At 36.4% G+C, this 17298-nt stretch overlaps 1 protein-coding gene and 1 pseudogene across 3 annotated transcripts in view; one reads left to right on the top strand and one right to left on the bottom strand.

Annotated features, from left to right (window-relative positions):
• Positions 1-17298, bottom strand: part of MAGT1 (magnesium transporter 1) — a 47528-nt gene that overhangs the window by 16539 nt on the left and 13691 nt on the right. Inside the window, exons 1-4 of one of the 3 annotated variants that reach the window (XM_060292810.1) lie at positions 14718-14738; positions 13658-13688; positions 12065-12182; positions 350-490 (exon numbers count right to left, since the gene is read on the bottom strand). In XM_060292810.1, coding sequence (XP_060148793.1) covers positions 350-490; positions 12065-12103 — 180 coding nt within the window. In that variant the 5' untranslated portion in view covers positions 12104-12182; positions 13658-13688; positions 14718-14738. Of the gene's footprint in view, positions 1-349; positions 491-12064; positions 12183-13657; positions 13689-14717; positions 14888-17298 lie in introns of those variants that run through there. The other 2 variants (XM_030849609.3, XM_060292809.1) reach the window with 2 other exon arrangements.
• Positions 9337-10149, top strand: LOC115848732 (general transcription factor IIE subunit 2 pseudogene; annotated as a pseudogene).

Raw genomic sequence — 17298 nt, 5'->3', positions numbered from 1 at the left:
CCCAACCCCTGCGCCACCAGGGAAGCCCTATTTTTGCTTTTTGAAAGCCATTTTTTTTCACAACATAACATCTTTTAGATTAAGAAGAATTTGCCAAGTACAACTAGATAGTCCATGGGCTTAACAAGGACAAAAGAGTGGTTTCCATGCTGAATTGACTACGTAATAGAGGATGTTTTGTAATGTCAGTCTTTCATCAGGATGATTCTCTTAAATGCTACTTATGAAGGGACTGACAAACTATCACTACCTCAGTGATATGGGGACAAGACCAATTAGGACCTCCCATAAAGATTCAAAGTGGATAATGACAAAGTAACTTTCTACTGTACAAAGCAAGGAAACTTACATTGACATCAGTTCTGTCAGCAATCCACCGGGCAATCTGCTCAGCTGAAAATCCACGCACCTGCAACTCATATGTATCACCCCGTTTGGGTTTCCCTTTTGCAGGAAAGTTGATGAAAGTTGGGGCTGAATTCATGTTTAGCTGAATAAAAAGTATTGCGTTAAAATATAAATTACCAAGAAAATAATCTTAACAGCAAATATTATCTTGAAATTTAGGCATTTTACAAAGATGAGGAAGCCCAGGTTTAGGTAGGTTAAGTGATTTGCCTAAGGAAAGTGGTAAGTGATGGAGACAGGATTCAAACCGAAGGCTGCTTGTGACCTTAACTAGCACACTTTACTTACCAAATATAAATTCCTAGCTAAGAAACCAACATTTTACTCCTTTAGAATGGAAAATTTCCCATACTGCAATCACTTTAATCTGTTCAGAGATTATGCAAAACATAATACATTTATGAGAACTAAAATTGTCTCATGTAGCTTAGGTAAGCTCCAAATAGAGCACACTCTCTATTTTTTTTTTGGCCATGACATGTGGCACACGTGGGACCTTAGTTCCCTGACCAGGGATGGAACCTGCACCCCCTGCAGTGGAAGTGCAGTGTCTTAACCACTGGACTGCCAGGGAAGTCCCTAGAGCACATTCTCAATTTGGAGGAAACAAGATCAGGATAAAAGAGTGCTCTATTGTAGTGAAAACCAATACGAAATGATAACCAATATGAGAAATAGTCAATTCTAAAAGGTTCATAAATGTTTAGTGATAAGCATCATGTTTCTCTGTTCTCTGTCATGAGACCATGGTACTCTTAAGAAGATAACACTGGAATTGCTAAGGTAAAGAATCTATGACCTACTCATCCGCATTATATCTTTCCTGACGTGATATAACTATACTTGTGGAAAATAAAGTCTAAGTCCAGGGAAAAGATGTTGACCAACGGATGCAAGCATTCAGGTCCCCTCAGCAGGTAATCCTTTAATGGAGATTGGCTTGTATAAAACAATTATAACTTAAGACATCAACCAATAAAATAACCCACTCCCTTGCTTTGATTCTATACTTATTACAGTAACCCTTCTAACAGTAATATTTTTAGATATTCTCATAAGGGGAGAGGGTATACCGATAGTGGACATGATTATTTTGGTCTCCTTGGCAGTAAAATATGGTGAATTGGTGAATTAAAAGATTAGGTCTTTGGTTACCAATGTCCATGGATTTTTATGGTTTGGTGAGTATATACAAAGTCTGCAGAGCTAGATAAATTCTGGCTACACTGTTAAAAATTCAATTTGAGTCTGCAAAACTTAAGAACCACACCCTGGATAGTGTTCACGCCACCAAACTGCTGCCCAAACTTTAGGCCAAACTCTTCAGTATTTGTTTAGCTATACAGCAGTTCCCACTTGTCTGCAGTTTCACTTTCCAGAGTTTCAGTTACCCATGGGCAACTTCAGTCTGAAAATACTAAACGGAAAATTCCATAAAAAAACAATTCAAAAATTTTAAATTGCAGCCATTCTGAGCAGTGTGATGAAATCTCTCGCCATACCACCCAGGATGTGAATCATCCCTTTGTCCAGCATATCCCACCCATTAGTCAGTGTTGGTTATCAGATCAACTGTCCTGGTACCACAATGTTTATGTTCAAGTAACCCTTATTTTACTTAATAATGGCCCCAAACACAAGAGTAGTGATGCTGGCAATTCAGATATCCCAAAGAGAAGCTGTAAAGTGCTTCCTTTAAGTGAAAAGGTGAAAGTTCTCAACTTAATAAGGAAAGAAAAAAAATCATATGCTGAGGTTGCTAAGACCTATGGTAAGAGTGAATCTTCATGAAATTGTGAAGAAGGAAGATAAATTCATGCTGACTTTGCTGTTCCACCTCAATTGCAAAAATTACAGCCACAGTAAATGATAAGTGCTTAATTAAGATAGAAAAGGTAAGACGGAAAAGATAAATTTGTACAACAAAATATTTTGAGAGAGACCACATTCACATAAATTTATTACAGTATATTGTTTTAATTCTTCCATTTTATTATTATTGTTGCTAATCTCTTACTGTACTAATTTATAAATTAAACTTTATCATAGGTATGTATGCATGTATAAGAAAAAATACAGTTACATATAGGGTTTGGTATTGTCTGCAGTTTCAGGGTCTTAGAATGTATCCCCTGTAGATAGAGGGGACTATTGTACCTCCTTTGGATTTAAAATATATATATGCATCTAAAAGAACTAGGTAATATATGAAATCCATTTCCCTTATGAAATTAAAAATAAAAAATTACAGGGTTATGAGGACCAACTCCAGTCCATTCTGGCAGCCATTATTACCATTTCTAGACCTTTCTGAATTTATTCATATACATGTGTATGTACCAACAGAAAACATAAAATATTGCTTTGTGTGTGCTTTATTTTAACACAAATGGTATCACATTAACTGTAATATTCTTCAATTTGCTTTTTATTATTCAACCATGTTTGAGAGATCTATCCATGACAGTATGTATATATATATTGACCTCACTCTCACAGTTTATTAAGTAATTATGCTATTGTTGGTATTTTAGTTCTTTTTTTCCAATTAAAAATGATGTTGTAATGAACAGCCATGTACATATCTCCCTGTATACATCTGAGAGTGTTTCTCTAGAAATGGAATAATTAGTTCATGGGGCAGAAACATCTTAAATTAAAATGGATAGAGCCAACTCGCCTTCAGAAGTGGCTGTACCAATTTACACTCCTACCCAGAGACATAGGAAGGTATCTGTTTCCCCACATTCTTGCCAAAAGCTGATCTAATGGATGAATATTGTGTATCACCATTATTGTAATTTGTATGTCCATGATTACCAGTATAACATCTTTATACCAAATCAGCTTTGTAAAAATATCTTGTAGGCTACAGATACAATCAACAGAGTGAAAAAGCAATCAATGGAATGGGAGAAATATCTACAAATCATATGTCTGATAAGGGGCTAATATCCAGAATACATAAAGAAATCCTACAACTAAAAACCAAACAAACTGATTAAAAACTGGGCAAAGGATATGGATAGACATTTCTCAAAAAAGATATACAAATTGCCAACAAGCACATGAAAAGATGTTCTACATCACTAATCATTAAAGAATTACAAGTCAAAACCACAATGCGACACCATCTCACACTCATTAGGACAACTATTATCAAAAAATCAAAAATAATGCAAAATGGTACAGACACTATGGAAAACAATATGGAAGCTACTAAAAAAATAATAAATGGAACTACCATATGACCTAGGAATTCTACTTCTGGGTATAAATCTAAAACAACTGAAAGCAGGGTCTTGAAGAGATATTTGTATACCTATGCTGATAGCAGCATTATTCACAATAGCCAAAAGGTGGAAGCAACCCAAGTGTCCATCAACAGATGAATGGATAAATAAAACGTGGTATATACATTCAGTGCAACATTATTCAGCCTTAAGAAGCAAGGAAATTTTGATGCATGCTACAACATGGATAAACTTTGAGGACATTATCCTAAGTGAAATAAGCCAGTCACAAAAAGACAAATACTGTATGATTCCACTTATATGAGGTACCAACAGTAGTCAAATTCATAGAGACAAAGTAGAATGATAGTTGCCAGGGGCTGGAGGAAGAGGGAATAAGGAATTATTTAATGTGTAAAGAGTTTCAGTTTTACGAGGTGAAAAGAGTTCTGGAGGTTGGTTGTACAACAACCTGAATGTACTGAACATTACTGAACCACATTTAAGAATGGTTAAGATAGTACATTTCATGTTATGCCTATTTTCTCAATTTAAAAATTTTTTAAAGTCTTGTAGGCTTTGAAAATCCTTAGATGTTAAAGAACCAAAATAAGATGTACTGTTTTTGGTAGGTACCACTTTTCATCCATGCTTAGCTTTTGTATACTGTGGCATATGACATTGTTCTTTGGAGAAAGGTTTGAATTTCTTCCACAGATGGACACACTGCCATCCTTATACCACTAATTCTAAATATAGCTCTAAAATGAACATTGATATTAAAAGGTATTTGACGTAGAAGAAAATTGGTTTTGTATTTTTACAAATCACTAATAGAAATTCTTTATGTGTATCTTGTTCAAATAAATGGAATTACAATTTTTAATTTCCAAAACAGTCCTTGCTTTAATAGTAGAGAATGAGAAAGCAGTTCTTAAACTTTAGAAATTGTTTCCTTTGGTCTAAAAAGGCCTAAATGCACTAACCTTTTAGGCTATAGCATGTTTTATGAATATACTGATTTTGATTTATGGAGCTGTGTGAGACTAGAATATGACCAGCACGATGACATACTGTAAAATGGAACATTAATCCATCCGTTTGACATTTACTGAACATCTATTATGTGCTTAGCACTAATAGCTACAGGATGTTGGCTCTGCCCATAAGTAAGTATATTCTAAGAGGGACTGTCAAACAACTCTAGGGTTAATTCTACTATAAGATAGAATCTGGATATATATATATATAATAGAAATATAAGGAAAGTAGTGTGACAATATAAAAAAAGGGTTGACTCACATTTGAGGATTTGAAAAGGCTTCAGGGGAATATCTGAAATGAGGCTTAAAGGGTAAACAGAACTTTGAAAGTGGAGAGAAAGGGAGCAAGAGAGAAAAGATACTTTATGTTGAAGGAAATGATCAACAATGTTGAAATAAAACAATGACATAATATTAATATGGGAAAGGTGGTTATGTGTTTGGAGTAAAGAGGGCATGAAGTGAGGAGGACTAAGGAATTTTGGCTTTAGTCTATATGCCACTATTTCCAAAAGTGTGTTCCATAGAATACAACTAAAATGCTCCATTAAGTGGTCCAATACTTGGGGAAATTCTGCATATTACAGCTCACTATTAGAATGGAAGGAATAACACATTTCAGCATGTTGAAGTCTATGAGAAGTCCTGTGTTGGAAAACAGTTTCTCATGTTTATGCATGTCTTGTGAGCAGAGGCACTGACTGCCTTTGTTCTGGATGATCTTCTCAAGGATGTTTGTACAGCCTTAGAAGACAGTAACAGAGTCTCCCTCCAAAGCAATGGGCATGCATGCTTACTGGCCTTTATAGAAGATTTGGGTTCCCAAAGCTTAGAGTTCCTCTTCCATAATGCAACCCACTCATTTTCCTTGCATTGTCCTATGGGAAGTGGGGCTTAGGGAACCAGTGCAATGAAGTGTTGATACTTTGGATTTTGTTGTTGTGAGTAATAAAGTCCTTTAACTCCAACCCAGGAGTGTCATGTCATCTGTGAGCATCTATGAAACTGTGGCAGGGTCACTTGTTAGCTTGCAAGTAGAATAAAACCTCAAGACCCTTCATAGTTCTTGATATCCTGAAGTAAAAAATAAAATTTAATTTTGTTTAAATTAAGGTTTCCCAAATTTTATTTTCCCCCAAGTTTTCTTATTAATACCCTCTAGAAAAAAACCTCTAGGAACTGTTACGGCAGGCAATATCGAGAGAGTATTATATGGATGGTAAGTTCAAATGAAAGAAGATGAAGGCCTTGGAAGTAAAGGATGATGGATGTTGTAGAAAAAGAGGAATGACAAAGAAGTGTCACCAATGATACAGAACCCAAGAGGACTGGGTTTGAGTGGAAGTGGGAGAGACAGGAGTTTTATTTGGGACATAATGAATTTTTGGATTGGGAAGTCATTCATATAAAGGTGTACAACAAGAAGTTATACGCAAATCTTTCCTTTCCTGTTTTATACAATTGTTGAGTAAAATATGTCCAAATATATGAGTTAGACAGATTTATAAACAGACAAAACTCAATCTATGTCCTTGAATCTACTGATTGCATCTATGTCCCCTTATACGCAAAGGGGAAAGAACTACTACAGGGCTTCCCTGGTGGCGCAGTGGTTAAGAATCTGCCTGCCAAGGCAGAGGACATGGGTTCGAGCTCTGGTCTGGGAAGATCCCACATGCCGCGGAGCAACTAAGCCCGTGCACCACAACTACTGAGCCTGCACTCTAGAGCCCACGAGCCACAACTACGGAGCCCCCAAGCCACAACTACTGAAGCCCACGCGCCTAGAGCCTGTGCTCCGCAACAAGAAAAGCCACCGCAATGAGAAGCCCACGTACCGCAACGAAGAGTCGCCCCCGCTCGCCACAACCAGAGAAAGCCCACGTGTAGCAACAAAAACCCAACACAGCCAAAAATAAATTAAAAAAAAAAAAACTAGTACAGATGCTGAAGTTAAAAATACAGTTGAAAGTTATGATTTCCAGTTCTGCATGTAAGAAGCTTGGAAGTCGCTACTCTATCATATTAACAAGTAAAAACCTGAACAAACTGAAAAGCAGACAACTCTTCTGGGATTCCCTAAGAGAGAGGAAGACACAGGGCAAACGACTGCCCCCAAGATTGGAGAGACAGACAGGCAAATACAGGGAGTCACGGCTTATCTGAGCAGAGACCAACAAGTGGAAACCGCCTCAGGAACATTGCCAGAGTAGGAAAACCTGATCTGTAACTGACAAATTACTGGAGGCTCAGTGTGGACAACTCTGAGAGTTAAAAACTCCAAAAGCACACAGTTTTGGGGAGGGGGGTAAAAATATTGTGAGATTTACCTCCAGGAGCTTGACTAGGTTCCCACAGTAAATACTGGAGAAAAATCACCTCATGCTACTGTCAGGGTGAGGGGAAAATAAAACATTTTGAAATACCCCAAAGAACTCTGCTCTTCTTAACAAGGTCTGTCCTCAGAGGAAACTAGTTAACCACAGCCTAACCTGCTGGGGTATTATCAGAGCCTAACTGACCTGGAAGAAGGGAAATACCGAACTCTAGTTCACTCCAGCCATCCTGTCCTCTAAGAGGGGAGGAAAAAAACTGAGAAACTCTTGTGAAGCTCACAGTCCAGAGGCATATGCTCACTAAAAGACTGAGATCTAATTATAGGACTATAAAACATCCCTCTCCCCTCACACCACGTTACTAAAGGCCACTTTATAGCAGTTCCTTTCATCTAGTACATCATGTCTGGCTATGAAGAAAAAAATTACAAGGGATATCAAAAGTCAAAAAAACACAATTTGAAGAAACAGAGCAAGTATCAGAACCAGACTTGGAAGGGATGTTGGAATTATCATACCAGGAATTTTAAACAAAACTGACTAATATACTAATATCTCTAATGGATAAAGTAGACAACATGCAAAAACAGATGGTTAATGTAAGCAGAGAGATGGAAATCCTAAAAAGAACCAAAAAGAAATGTTGGTGATGAAAACCACTGTAACAGAAATGAAGAATGCCTTTAATGGACTTAGTACACTGGACATGTCTGAGGAATCTCTGAGCTAGAAGATCTATCAATAGAATCCTCAAAAACTGAAAAGCAAAGAGAACAAAGACAAAAAAAAAAGGAAACTAAAACAGAACAGAATATCCAAGGACTGTGGGCCAATTACAAAAGGTGTAACATACACATAATGGGAATACCAGAAGAAAGAGAAAGGAATAGAAGAAATATTTAATGACTGAGAATAACCCAAAATAACGTCAGACTCCAAATCACAGATCCAGGAAGCTCTAAGAACATGAAGCAGGATGAATGCCAATAAAACTATGCCCAGGCATATAATTTAACTCAAATAAACCAAAGATAAAAAAAAAGCTCTGGGGCTTCCCTGGTGGCGCAGTGGTTGAGAATCTGCCTACTAATGCAGGGGACACGGGTTCGAGCCCTGGTCTGGGAGGATCCCACATGCCGCGGAGCAACTAGGCCCGTGAGCCACAACTACTGAGCGTGCGCGTCTGGAGCCTGTGCTCCGCAACAAGAGAGGCCGCGATAGTGAGAGGCCCGCGCACCGCGATGAAGAGTGGCCCCCGCTTGCCACAACTAGAGAAAGCCCTCGCACAGAAACGAAGACCCAACACAACAAAAATAAATAAATAAGCTAATTAACTCCTACCCCCAACATCTAAAAAAAAAAAAAAAAAACTCTGAAAGAAGTCAGAGGAATCTCTCTTCCTCTTACCTATAGAGGAAGAGATATAAGAATTACATCCAATGTTTCTTCAGAAACCATGCAAACAAGAAAAGAGCGGAGTGAAATATTTAAAGTGTTGAGAGGAAAAAACAACACCAACTTAGAGAATCCTGTACCCTGTGAAATTATTCTTCAAAAGTGAAGGAGAAATAAAGACTTTTTCAGACAAAGAAAAATTGAGGGAATTCCAGGCAGGAAATGTTAAAAGAAGTTCTTTAGAGAAAAGGAAAATAAGGTAGGTTGGAAACTTGGATCTACATATATTAAGGGAGGGACTGAAGAGGGAATAAGTGAAGGTAAAATAAAAACTTTTGTTTTTCTTATTCTTAATTAATCTAACACATAACAGTTTGTTCAAAATAACACCAGCAATACATTCAATTGTGTGTGTGTGTATGTGCCTATACATAAGTGAAATGAATGACAGAAATGATACAAGGGATGGAAGGGGGGATTAGGATTATTTTGTTATTATAAGGTATTCTTGATACCCATGAAGTGGTATAGTGTTATTTGAAAGTGGGCTTTAATTAGCTGTAAATGTATTCTGCCAACTCTAGGGCAGCAACTAAGAAAAGCAAAAAAAAAAAAAGTATAACTAATATACTAAAAAAGGAGAGAAAAATGGAATCATATAAAATGATCAATTAAAGCCACAAAAGGCAGAAAAAGATTGGAAGACAAAAATAGGAACAAAGGGCAAAAAACATAAAACACTCATGAATATGGCAGATGGTAATCCAACTATATCAATAATAAACTTGAATATCAATGGTCTAAATGCACCAATTAAAAGACAGAAATTGTTAGAGTGGTTCAAAAAACAAGACCCAAGTATATGTTGTCTTCAAGAAACCCACATTAAAATAGACACATATATAGATTAAAAGTAAATAGATGGAGGAAACATACCATGCTGTATCTTCTGAGTCATTATGATCATCATCAAAGAAGAAGAAAGCAAAGCTAGAACATGGAGGATCATCAAGCTCTAAACAAAATTCTGATCATAGCAATGGATCATTTAACTCGAAAGTTCTATCAGAACACTCTGGATATAAGTTTGGCGTTCTTGCTAAGATTTTGAATTACATGAAAACATGGCATTAGCAACGAGATACACATCCTCTTACTAAAATTTTGGATGAAACACAACATTTAGATATTGGACTCAAGCAGAAACAACGGCTAATGACTGAGGCAATAGTCAGTAATCCCAAAACTGAAGTAATAGATGGAAAGGATGCCTTCAAGCCCAAGTACAACTTGAAAGATAAGAAGGTCCTACTTAGGCTCTTAAATAAGCATGATCAGCAAGGCTTAGGAAGAATTCTTTTAGAAGACATTGGGGAAGGACTGCCCAATTCCCAGAAAGCAGTTAAGGATTCAGGGAACCAGATACCATTTGTAAACCTTCCTGATAAGAAGAAAATTCTTTTCTTCAATGATAAGAGCTGTCAGTTTTCTGTGGATGAGAAGTTTCAGAAACTGTGAAGGAGTGTCACCGTGGATTCAATGGATGAGGAGAAAACTGAAGAATATCTAAAGTGACAGGGTATTTTTTCCATGCAGGAATCTGGACCAAAGAAAGTGGCCCCTATTCAGAGAAAGAAAAAGCCTGCTTCACAGAAAAAGCGATGGTTTAAGCCTCACAATGAGCACTTGGCCTGGGTGCTGAAGGACTACTCTGACATCGCTCCTGGCAAGTAGTGAACAGTTTTGTCTGAGAGCAAAGAGTTACAAAGTCAAGATCTTCGTTGTTGATGCTGGGATCCGAAGACTGACTGTCTTCCCATTCTAGTTCTTAGGACCAAGGAGAGGAGCAGTTCAGTTTACAGAACTAGTGCAAATTACCATACTCGAAGCTTATTTTCATTAATGCGCTAATGAGAATGTGATGTCCCCGTTAACCTCCTGTTACTTCTTGGGGGAAAGGCAGTCAGCATGGCATGCAGGTGTCTTTGCTATTTATCTCTACTTCTAAGTGGTTCCTGGTTCCATTTTCCCTCTTTTATTACCTTAGAACAAGTTTGCTGATAGTCTTGAATGCAATATTTGTTTATTTCAAAAGAACATATTTATAATAAAATCATTGTAGAAGGAAAAAAAAGTAACTGGAAGAAATATACGATGCTAACACTAATCAAAAGAAAGCAAGAGTAGTTATATTCATTTCAGATAGAGCAGACTTCAAAACAAGGAAAGATATTAGGGATAAAAAAGGGCATTACGTGATGAAAAAGGGGTCAATTCTCCAAGAAGAGATACAATCCTTAACATGTATGTGCCTAACAACATAGTGTCAAACTATGTGAGGCAAAAACTAATAGAACTGCAAGAAGAAATAGATAAATCTACTATCGTAGTTGGAGACTTCAAGACCCAATGGACAGATCCAGCAGGCAAAAAATCAGTAAGGACATAGCTGAACTCAATAACACCATCTAAACAACTGGATATAACTGACATCTATAGACTTCATCCAAAACAACAGAATTTGCCAAGCAAGACCACATTCTGGGCCATAAAACACACCATAACAAATTTAAAGAACAGAAATCACACAATGTCTGCCCTCAGACCACAATGGAATTAAACTGGACACCAATAACAGAAAGATAACTGGAAAATTCCAAAATACATGGAAACTAAACAGCACAATTCTAATTAACACATAGGTCAAAGAAGAAATCGCAAGAAAACTTAAAAAGTATTTTGAATTAAATGAAAATGGAAACAGAACTTATCCAAATCTGTGGAATACAGCAAAAGCAATGGTTACAGGGAGATTTACAACACTGAATGCATATACGGCAAAAAAAGAAAGGTCTAAACTCAATAATTTAAGTTTCCATCTTAGGAAACCAACAAAAGAGCAAATTAAATCCAAAGGTAAATGAAGAGAAATAATAAAAATTAGAGAAGAAAGTAATGAAACTGAAGGTAGAAAAGCAATAGAGAAAAATCAATGCAACCAAAAGCTTGTTCTTTGAAAAGATCAGTAAAATCAATAAGCCTCTAGGCCAAGCTAACTAAGAAAAAAGAGAGAAGACACAAATTACTAATATCAGAAATGAAAGAGGGGGGACTTCCCTGGTGGCACAGTGGCTAAGAATCCACCTGCCAATGCAGGGGACACGGGTTCAAGCCCTGGTCCGGGAAGATCCCACATGCCACGGAGCAACTAAGCTCGTGTGCCACAACTACTCTAGAGCCTGTGAGCCACAACTACTGGAGCCCACGTGCTTAGAGCCCGTGCTCTGCAACAAAAGAAGCCACCGCAATGAGAAGCCCATGCACTGCAACGAAGACCCAACACAGCCAGAAATAAATAAATAAATACATTTATTTTAAAAAAAATAAAGTGGTAATTTTTTATTATATTTTACCACAATAAAAAATACATAAAAGTTACTTGATTTCTACCCAATTTCCATATTCTAATAGGCTAGTATTGACCACTACATTTCATGTTTAGCTTAAGTTTAGCTTTTATCTCATTAACTACTCTAGATCTTAGGTAAGACAAATCTTATTTAACTTCTTGCAGCCATTGAAATAAAGGTATTCCATATTAGCCATATGTTATCTATTTCTATTTAATAGAATAAACCAAATAGCTTACCATCTGAAATACATCAGAGCCTTCATCAAAATCCACCATAGCAAAAAATATCCTGTTGGTAAATGCACTGGAATATCGCCAGGAGTTTGCCAGGATCTGGAATTCTTCATCAGCTTGCCTGGATGCAATCGGATTTGTGAAGATAACATATAAAACATTTTTTAAAGCAATCTAATGCAAGTCAGGCTCTGCTGACAGGGTTAGGACAAACCTTGGAAAACACTGCCAACTGTTTTGGCATAAGAGAAGCCTTATACCAAGTGTTGGGGATTTCACCATGAAGTAGTGATTACTTGACTCTGCTTCATACTTTGTGCCTACTCCTTATCTCAAAGTTCCTTCAACATTCGCTGGAAGAAAGTCTAACTAGATTGTTTCTATACCAATTTTTAATACCCTAAATTACTTCTAAGAGTTCAAAGACAAGGTTGAAGTACTTCCCAGAGAAATTAGACTATAATATTAATCTATTTAAGAAATCTAAAGTACAAAACGCTACTTAGTAAGAATACAGTCTGATGAATTATTACAGTGAAAAAGAAGAAGAATCTAAGGAATTGAGATTAATTGAAACCTCAGGCCATATTTTACTTTTCCCTGATCTCCCATATGCTTTCAGTTTCTAAGATCTGACAATTTTTCATTTCTGATTATCTTTTAACTCTATCCTTCCCCATTTATTTTCATTGTTATCATCTAAAGTCAGATCCTTAATATCTGAAATTAGAACATTAAAACCCTAACTCTACTTTCTCCTCCTCCAATCCTTCTTACATTGCAATATATATCAGTCTTCCTAAATGACTACTTTCCTGATACTCCTCCTCGTCTCAGAAACCATTGTTGCTTTTCTATTACCTTCAGAACAGTCTCCAAGCTCTTTCACTGGTTATTCAAAGTTCTTTATCATCTATTTCCAAATAATGCATCTAGCTTTTACATAGCCTTACTACAACTCAACCTCAAACAGGATCTCTTAATTCCAGCACTTTATGCCTATCTCTGTACCCTTGCACACATCATTGCTTCTAATCAGAATATCCTACTGCTATGTAAATCTGATCCATCTGTCTAGCCCTAGTACAAGTCCTATCTTCTCCATTAGGCCAACCCTAACCACTCCTCTTATATGTCCTTCCTGAAATTTTATAGCATTTATTATGTACACAATTCATTTGGTACTTAATCATAAATTGTCTTATATTGCCAGCTAAATTTTCATATGTGGAACTGATTTCCCTAGCCGGATGATAAGAATAGCATATCTTTCTTATACTTTTCATCCTGATGGCACCAAATATATAGTATTACACACATCGCTGTTGCTTAGTTTTAATTATTTGAATGAGTTTAGGAAAATGTGCTAATTTACAATTTGGTCTTGTAAAAAGTAAGACAGTATTAAAAACTTTAGTTATTAAGAACTCCATTAATTTGCATTTAATACAGAATTATGAAGGACTTTGTTCATTCCCTGACATTTTTGTATACTCATGATTGCTAGTGAGTAAACTGACTGAATTATAGAGTAATTCCAGAGTTTAAGTTTATTCACAGTTAATATCTACTATTGTTTTTCCTTCTTCTACTTACTTTTAATTTATACTCAGCATAACAGCCATCCCTAAAAAAAAAAAAAAAAGCACTCTGGTACCAAATCCCTTGACTATCTCCTACCTCTGAGGAGAAAATCCTTTAAAAAGAGTTAGAAAGGCTTGGGGTAGCATAACACACTATTCTGAAAGAAGGCTGTCTATTCCTTCACATGGACTCAGGCTATCAGAATTTGGAAAGCCTCCAAGATTTTACTAAATTAGTTTTTCACAGGGTAACTTTGTCGTTTCATTTAAAGTGAATTCCCAGATCACAATACTGATCTAAAAATATAAGTAAATAAACAACAAAAAGCAAAAGCGATTTTATTTTTTAGTATCCACTATTTTTAATTATCTATAGTGCTTTTGTTTAAAGAAATGTCTTTTTTCCTAAGATCATTCAGAAATAGTAAAATAAAATCAACAAACCATTGTTTGATGAAATTTTAAGTGAGATTAGTCTCGATTTCTAAGGTTTAAAATTACTACAAAATAATCTAGAAAAAAGAAACACCTCTAAATCATGCATCTTTGTTTTCTAAAAAAGTTCTCTTGTAATTCCAAATTTTGGATGTAGCCACCATTATTGCATTAATAAATATCTATAGCTTTGGGTAGACCAGTTAACATATTGGAACCTGTTTCTTTCAAAAATGAGAGAATATTTGCTTTATGTACCTTCTGGGGTTGTTGTGATAAAACAAGAGTATGAAGTTGAAAGCACACACAAATAATAAAACACTACATCAATGCTATTGACACGCATTTATATAAGTTGATACCAATTTATAAGATGATTGTTAGATTTTTTTATGTTATTTCTAGGATGGTTACCATGAAACTTTATCCTTGCTCTTTGTCCCTCCCCCAATAATATGGACCATCAAGAAAAGACTATAAAAGAGTAGTACTATTATGTGTTACTACAGACACTCTAAGTAACGTATATACATTAATTGTTTATGTACCCACTGAACTAATTTCATTCTTCTGGGGTTGAGATATGGTTAAAATCTTATGAGTTATTTAATTTTTAAAGTGTAGTTGAAAGTTCATACTTGCACACGACACATTGTCTATGAAGTTGGAGAGCAGTGAACATGACAATAACGGAGTAGTTTCTCGGTGGGGCTTTAACAAGGCGACGGAACTTGTCTCCATTCATTCTTATTACAGGCCTTTTATTGGTCCATTCCATCAGTTGACTAACCTTTTCAGATAACACCATCTAAAAAAAAGACAAAGACAGCATGCCATTAATACTCTCAACTTGGCATTTAAAATTTCTTTTAGCTAGATAACTTACTTAAAACCAAGACTAATAAGCAGAGGTACATAAAAAATGTGAAAGAACTAAAAATTAAATTTAGTACTTGTGCCTGATGATGATAATTATTCTTAAAATTACATTATTTCATGATGAGATTTAAATGTATATTGCAATACTACATTTTTTTGTGAATTACTTATTTCTTAATAAATAAGATAAAATCAAAAAACCTTTCATTGGCTAAAGATTCCAAAGAAAGTGAGAAAAGCCACTCTACCTGATTTTAAGGTTTATTATATAGCTACATAAAAGGATAGATACATATAGATCAATGGAACAGAAACAAGAGCCAGAAACAGACCTACACAAGTATAGCTAACTGATATTTCACAAAGGTGCAAAATCAACTCAGTACAGAAAGGACGGCCTTTTCAATAAATGGTGCTGAAGCAACTGGACATCCATAGTCAAAAATACGAACCTCAAACTAAACTTCACACCTTATACAAAAATTAATTAAAGGGGTTTCCCTGGTGGTGCAGTGGTTAAGAATCCGCCTACCAATGCAGGGGACACGGGTTCGAGCCCTGGTCCGGGAAGATCCCACATACCGAGGAGCAACTAACCCCGTGTGCCACAACTACTGAGCTTGCACTCTAGAGCCCACGAGCCACAACTACTGAGCTTGCCTGCCACAACTTCTGAAGCCCTCGTGCCTAAAGCCTGCGCTCCACAACAAGAGAAAGCCACCACAATGAGAAGCCGGCTCACCGCAACAAAGAGTAGCCCCTGCTCGCCACAACTAGAGATAAAGCCTGCACAAAGCAACGAAGACCCAACACAGCCAAAAATACATACATAAAATAAAATAAATAAATTTATTTTAAAAATTAATTAAAAATGGATCACATACCTAAATGTAAAAATGAAAACTATTTAAAAATTAGGAAAAAATATGGGAGAAAATGTTCAGGATCAAGGGGTAGGCAAAGAGTTCTTAGACCTGACACCAAAAGCACGATTCATAAAAAAGAAAAAAAAAAGGTAAACTGGACCTCATCAAAATTAAAAACTTTTGCTCTGTGAAAGACCCTGTTATGAGGATGTGAAGACAAGCTACAGAGTGGGAGAAAATATTTACAAACCACACATCTAAAAAGAATTAGTAGCTAGAATATATTTTTTAAAACTATCAAAACTCAACAGTAAAACAAACAAAATAGGCAAGACATGAAAAGATTTCATCGAAGATGATCTACTGATGACAAAGAAACACACAAAAAGATGTTCAACATCATCAGCCGTTACAGAAATGCAAATTAAGAGCACAATGAGCTATCACTACACACCCGTTACTAAAACAAAATATAGCGACAGTACCAAATTCTGGCGAGGACGTAGAGAAACTGGGTCTCTCATAGATTTTTGGTGGGAATGTACCATGGTACAGTCACTCCGGAAAACAGTTTGGCAGTTTCTTTAAAAAATTAAGCAAGCAGGGCTTCCCTGGTGGCGCAGTGGTTGAGAGTCTGCCTGCCGATGAAGGGGACACGGGTTCGTGCCCCAGTCCGGGAAGATCCTACATGCCGCGGAGCGGCTGGGTCCTTGAGCCATGGCCGCTGAGCCTGCGCGTCCGGAGCCTGTGCTCCGCAACAGGAGAGGCCACAACAGTGAGAGGCCCGCGTACCGCAAAACAAAACAAAACAAAACAAAACAAAAAAACAAAAAAAAAATTAAGCAAGCACACCATTGTAAAGCAATTATACTCCAACAAAGATGTTAAAAAAAATTAAGTAAGTAAAATATACACTAACCATACAATCCAGCAACTGCACTCCCAAACATTTAACTCGGAGAAATGAAAATTTACGTCTAAACAAAGAAAGAGCTACATTTTGTTTGTTTCTTTTTAAAAGCCAGTCATCAATGAGGCAATGGAAGAGAAGCATGGTTAGTCAATGAGAATTTCAGTTTGAAATAAACGCAATCATATTCATTTATCCTTCCCCTCACCTCTACCCTTATGTTCAAACTTTGCAAGAGTAGTAAGAAGATGGGAAAAGATAAAAAAAAAGAAGTGCAGAAGAATCTCAATGCAGAGTTAATGCTAATTTATGGGTTTGTTCTTCTTTACAGGGATATGTTTGTAAAGGGCTGGGAAATCATGGAGTGGTTCACTATTCAGAAGCATTTGACCAATTACATTTCCCATTACTTACACTGAAGTTTGGCCAGGGCACTGGCATTCAAACTTTAAAAATAGTTCCTTCTCATTAAATTCAATCATCAAAGAACAGATGTTAGGATGTGCCTTTTCAGTTGGGAAGTGGATCAGGAACCTAGTAGAAAGATAGCACTCTTTGAAAGAT

Source organism: Globicephala melas, chromosome X (assembly GCF_963455315.2).
Source record: "Globicephala melas chromosome X, mGloMel1.2, whole genome shotgun sequence".
Classification (NCBI taxonomy): Eukaryota; Metazoa; Chordata; class Mammalia; order Artiodactyla; family Delphinidae; genus Globicephala; species Globicephala melas.
Note: the sequence above shows the minus strand (reverse complement) of the source record. Positions and strands in the feature narration are given on the sequence as shown.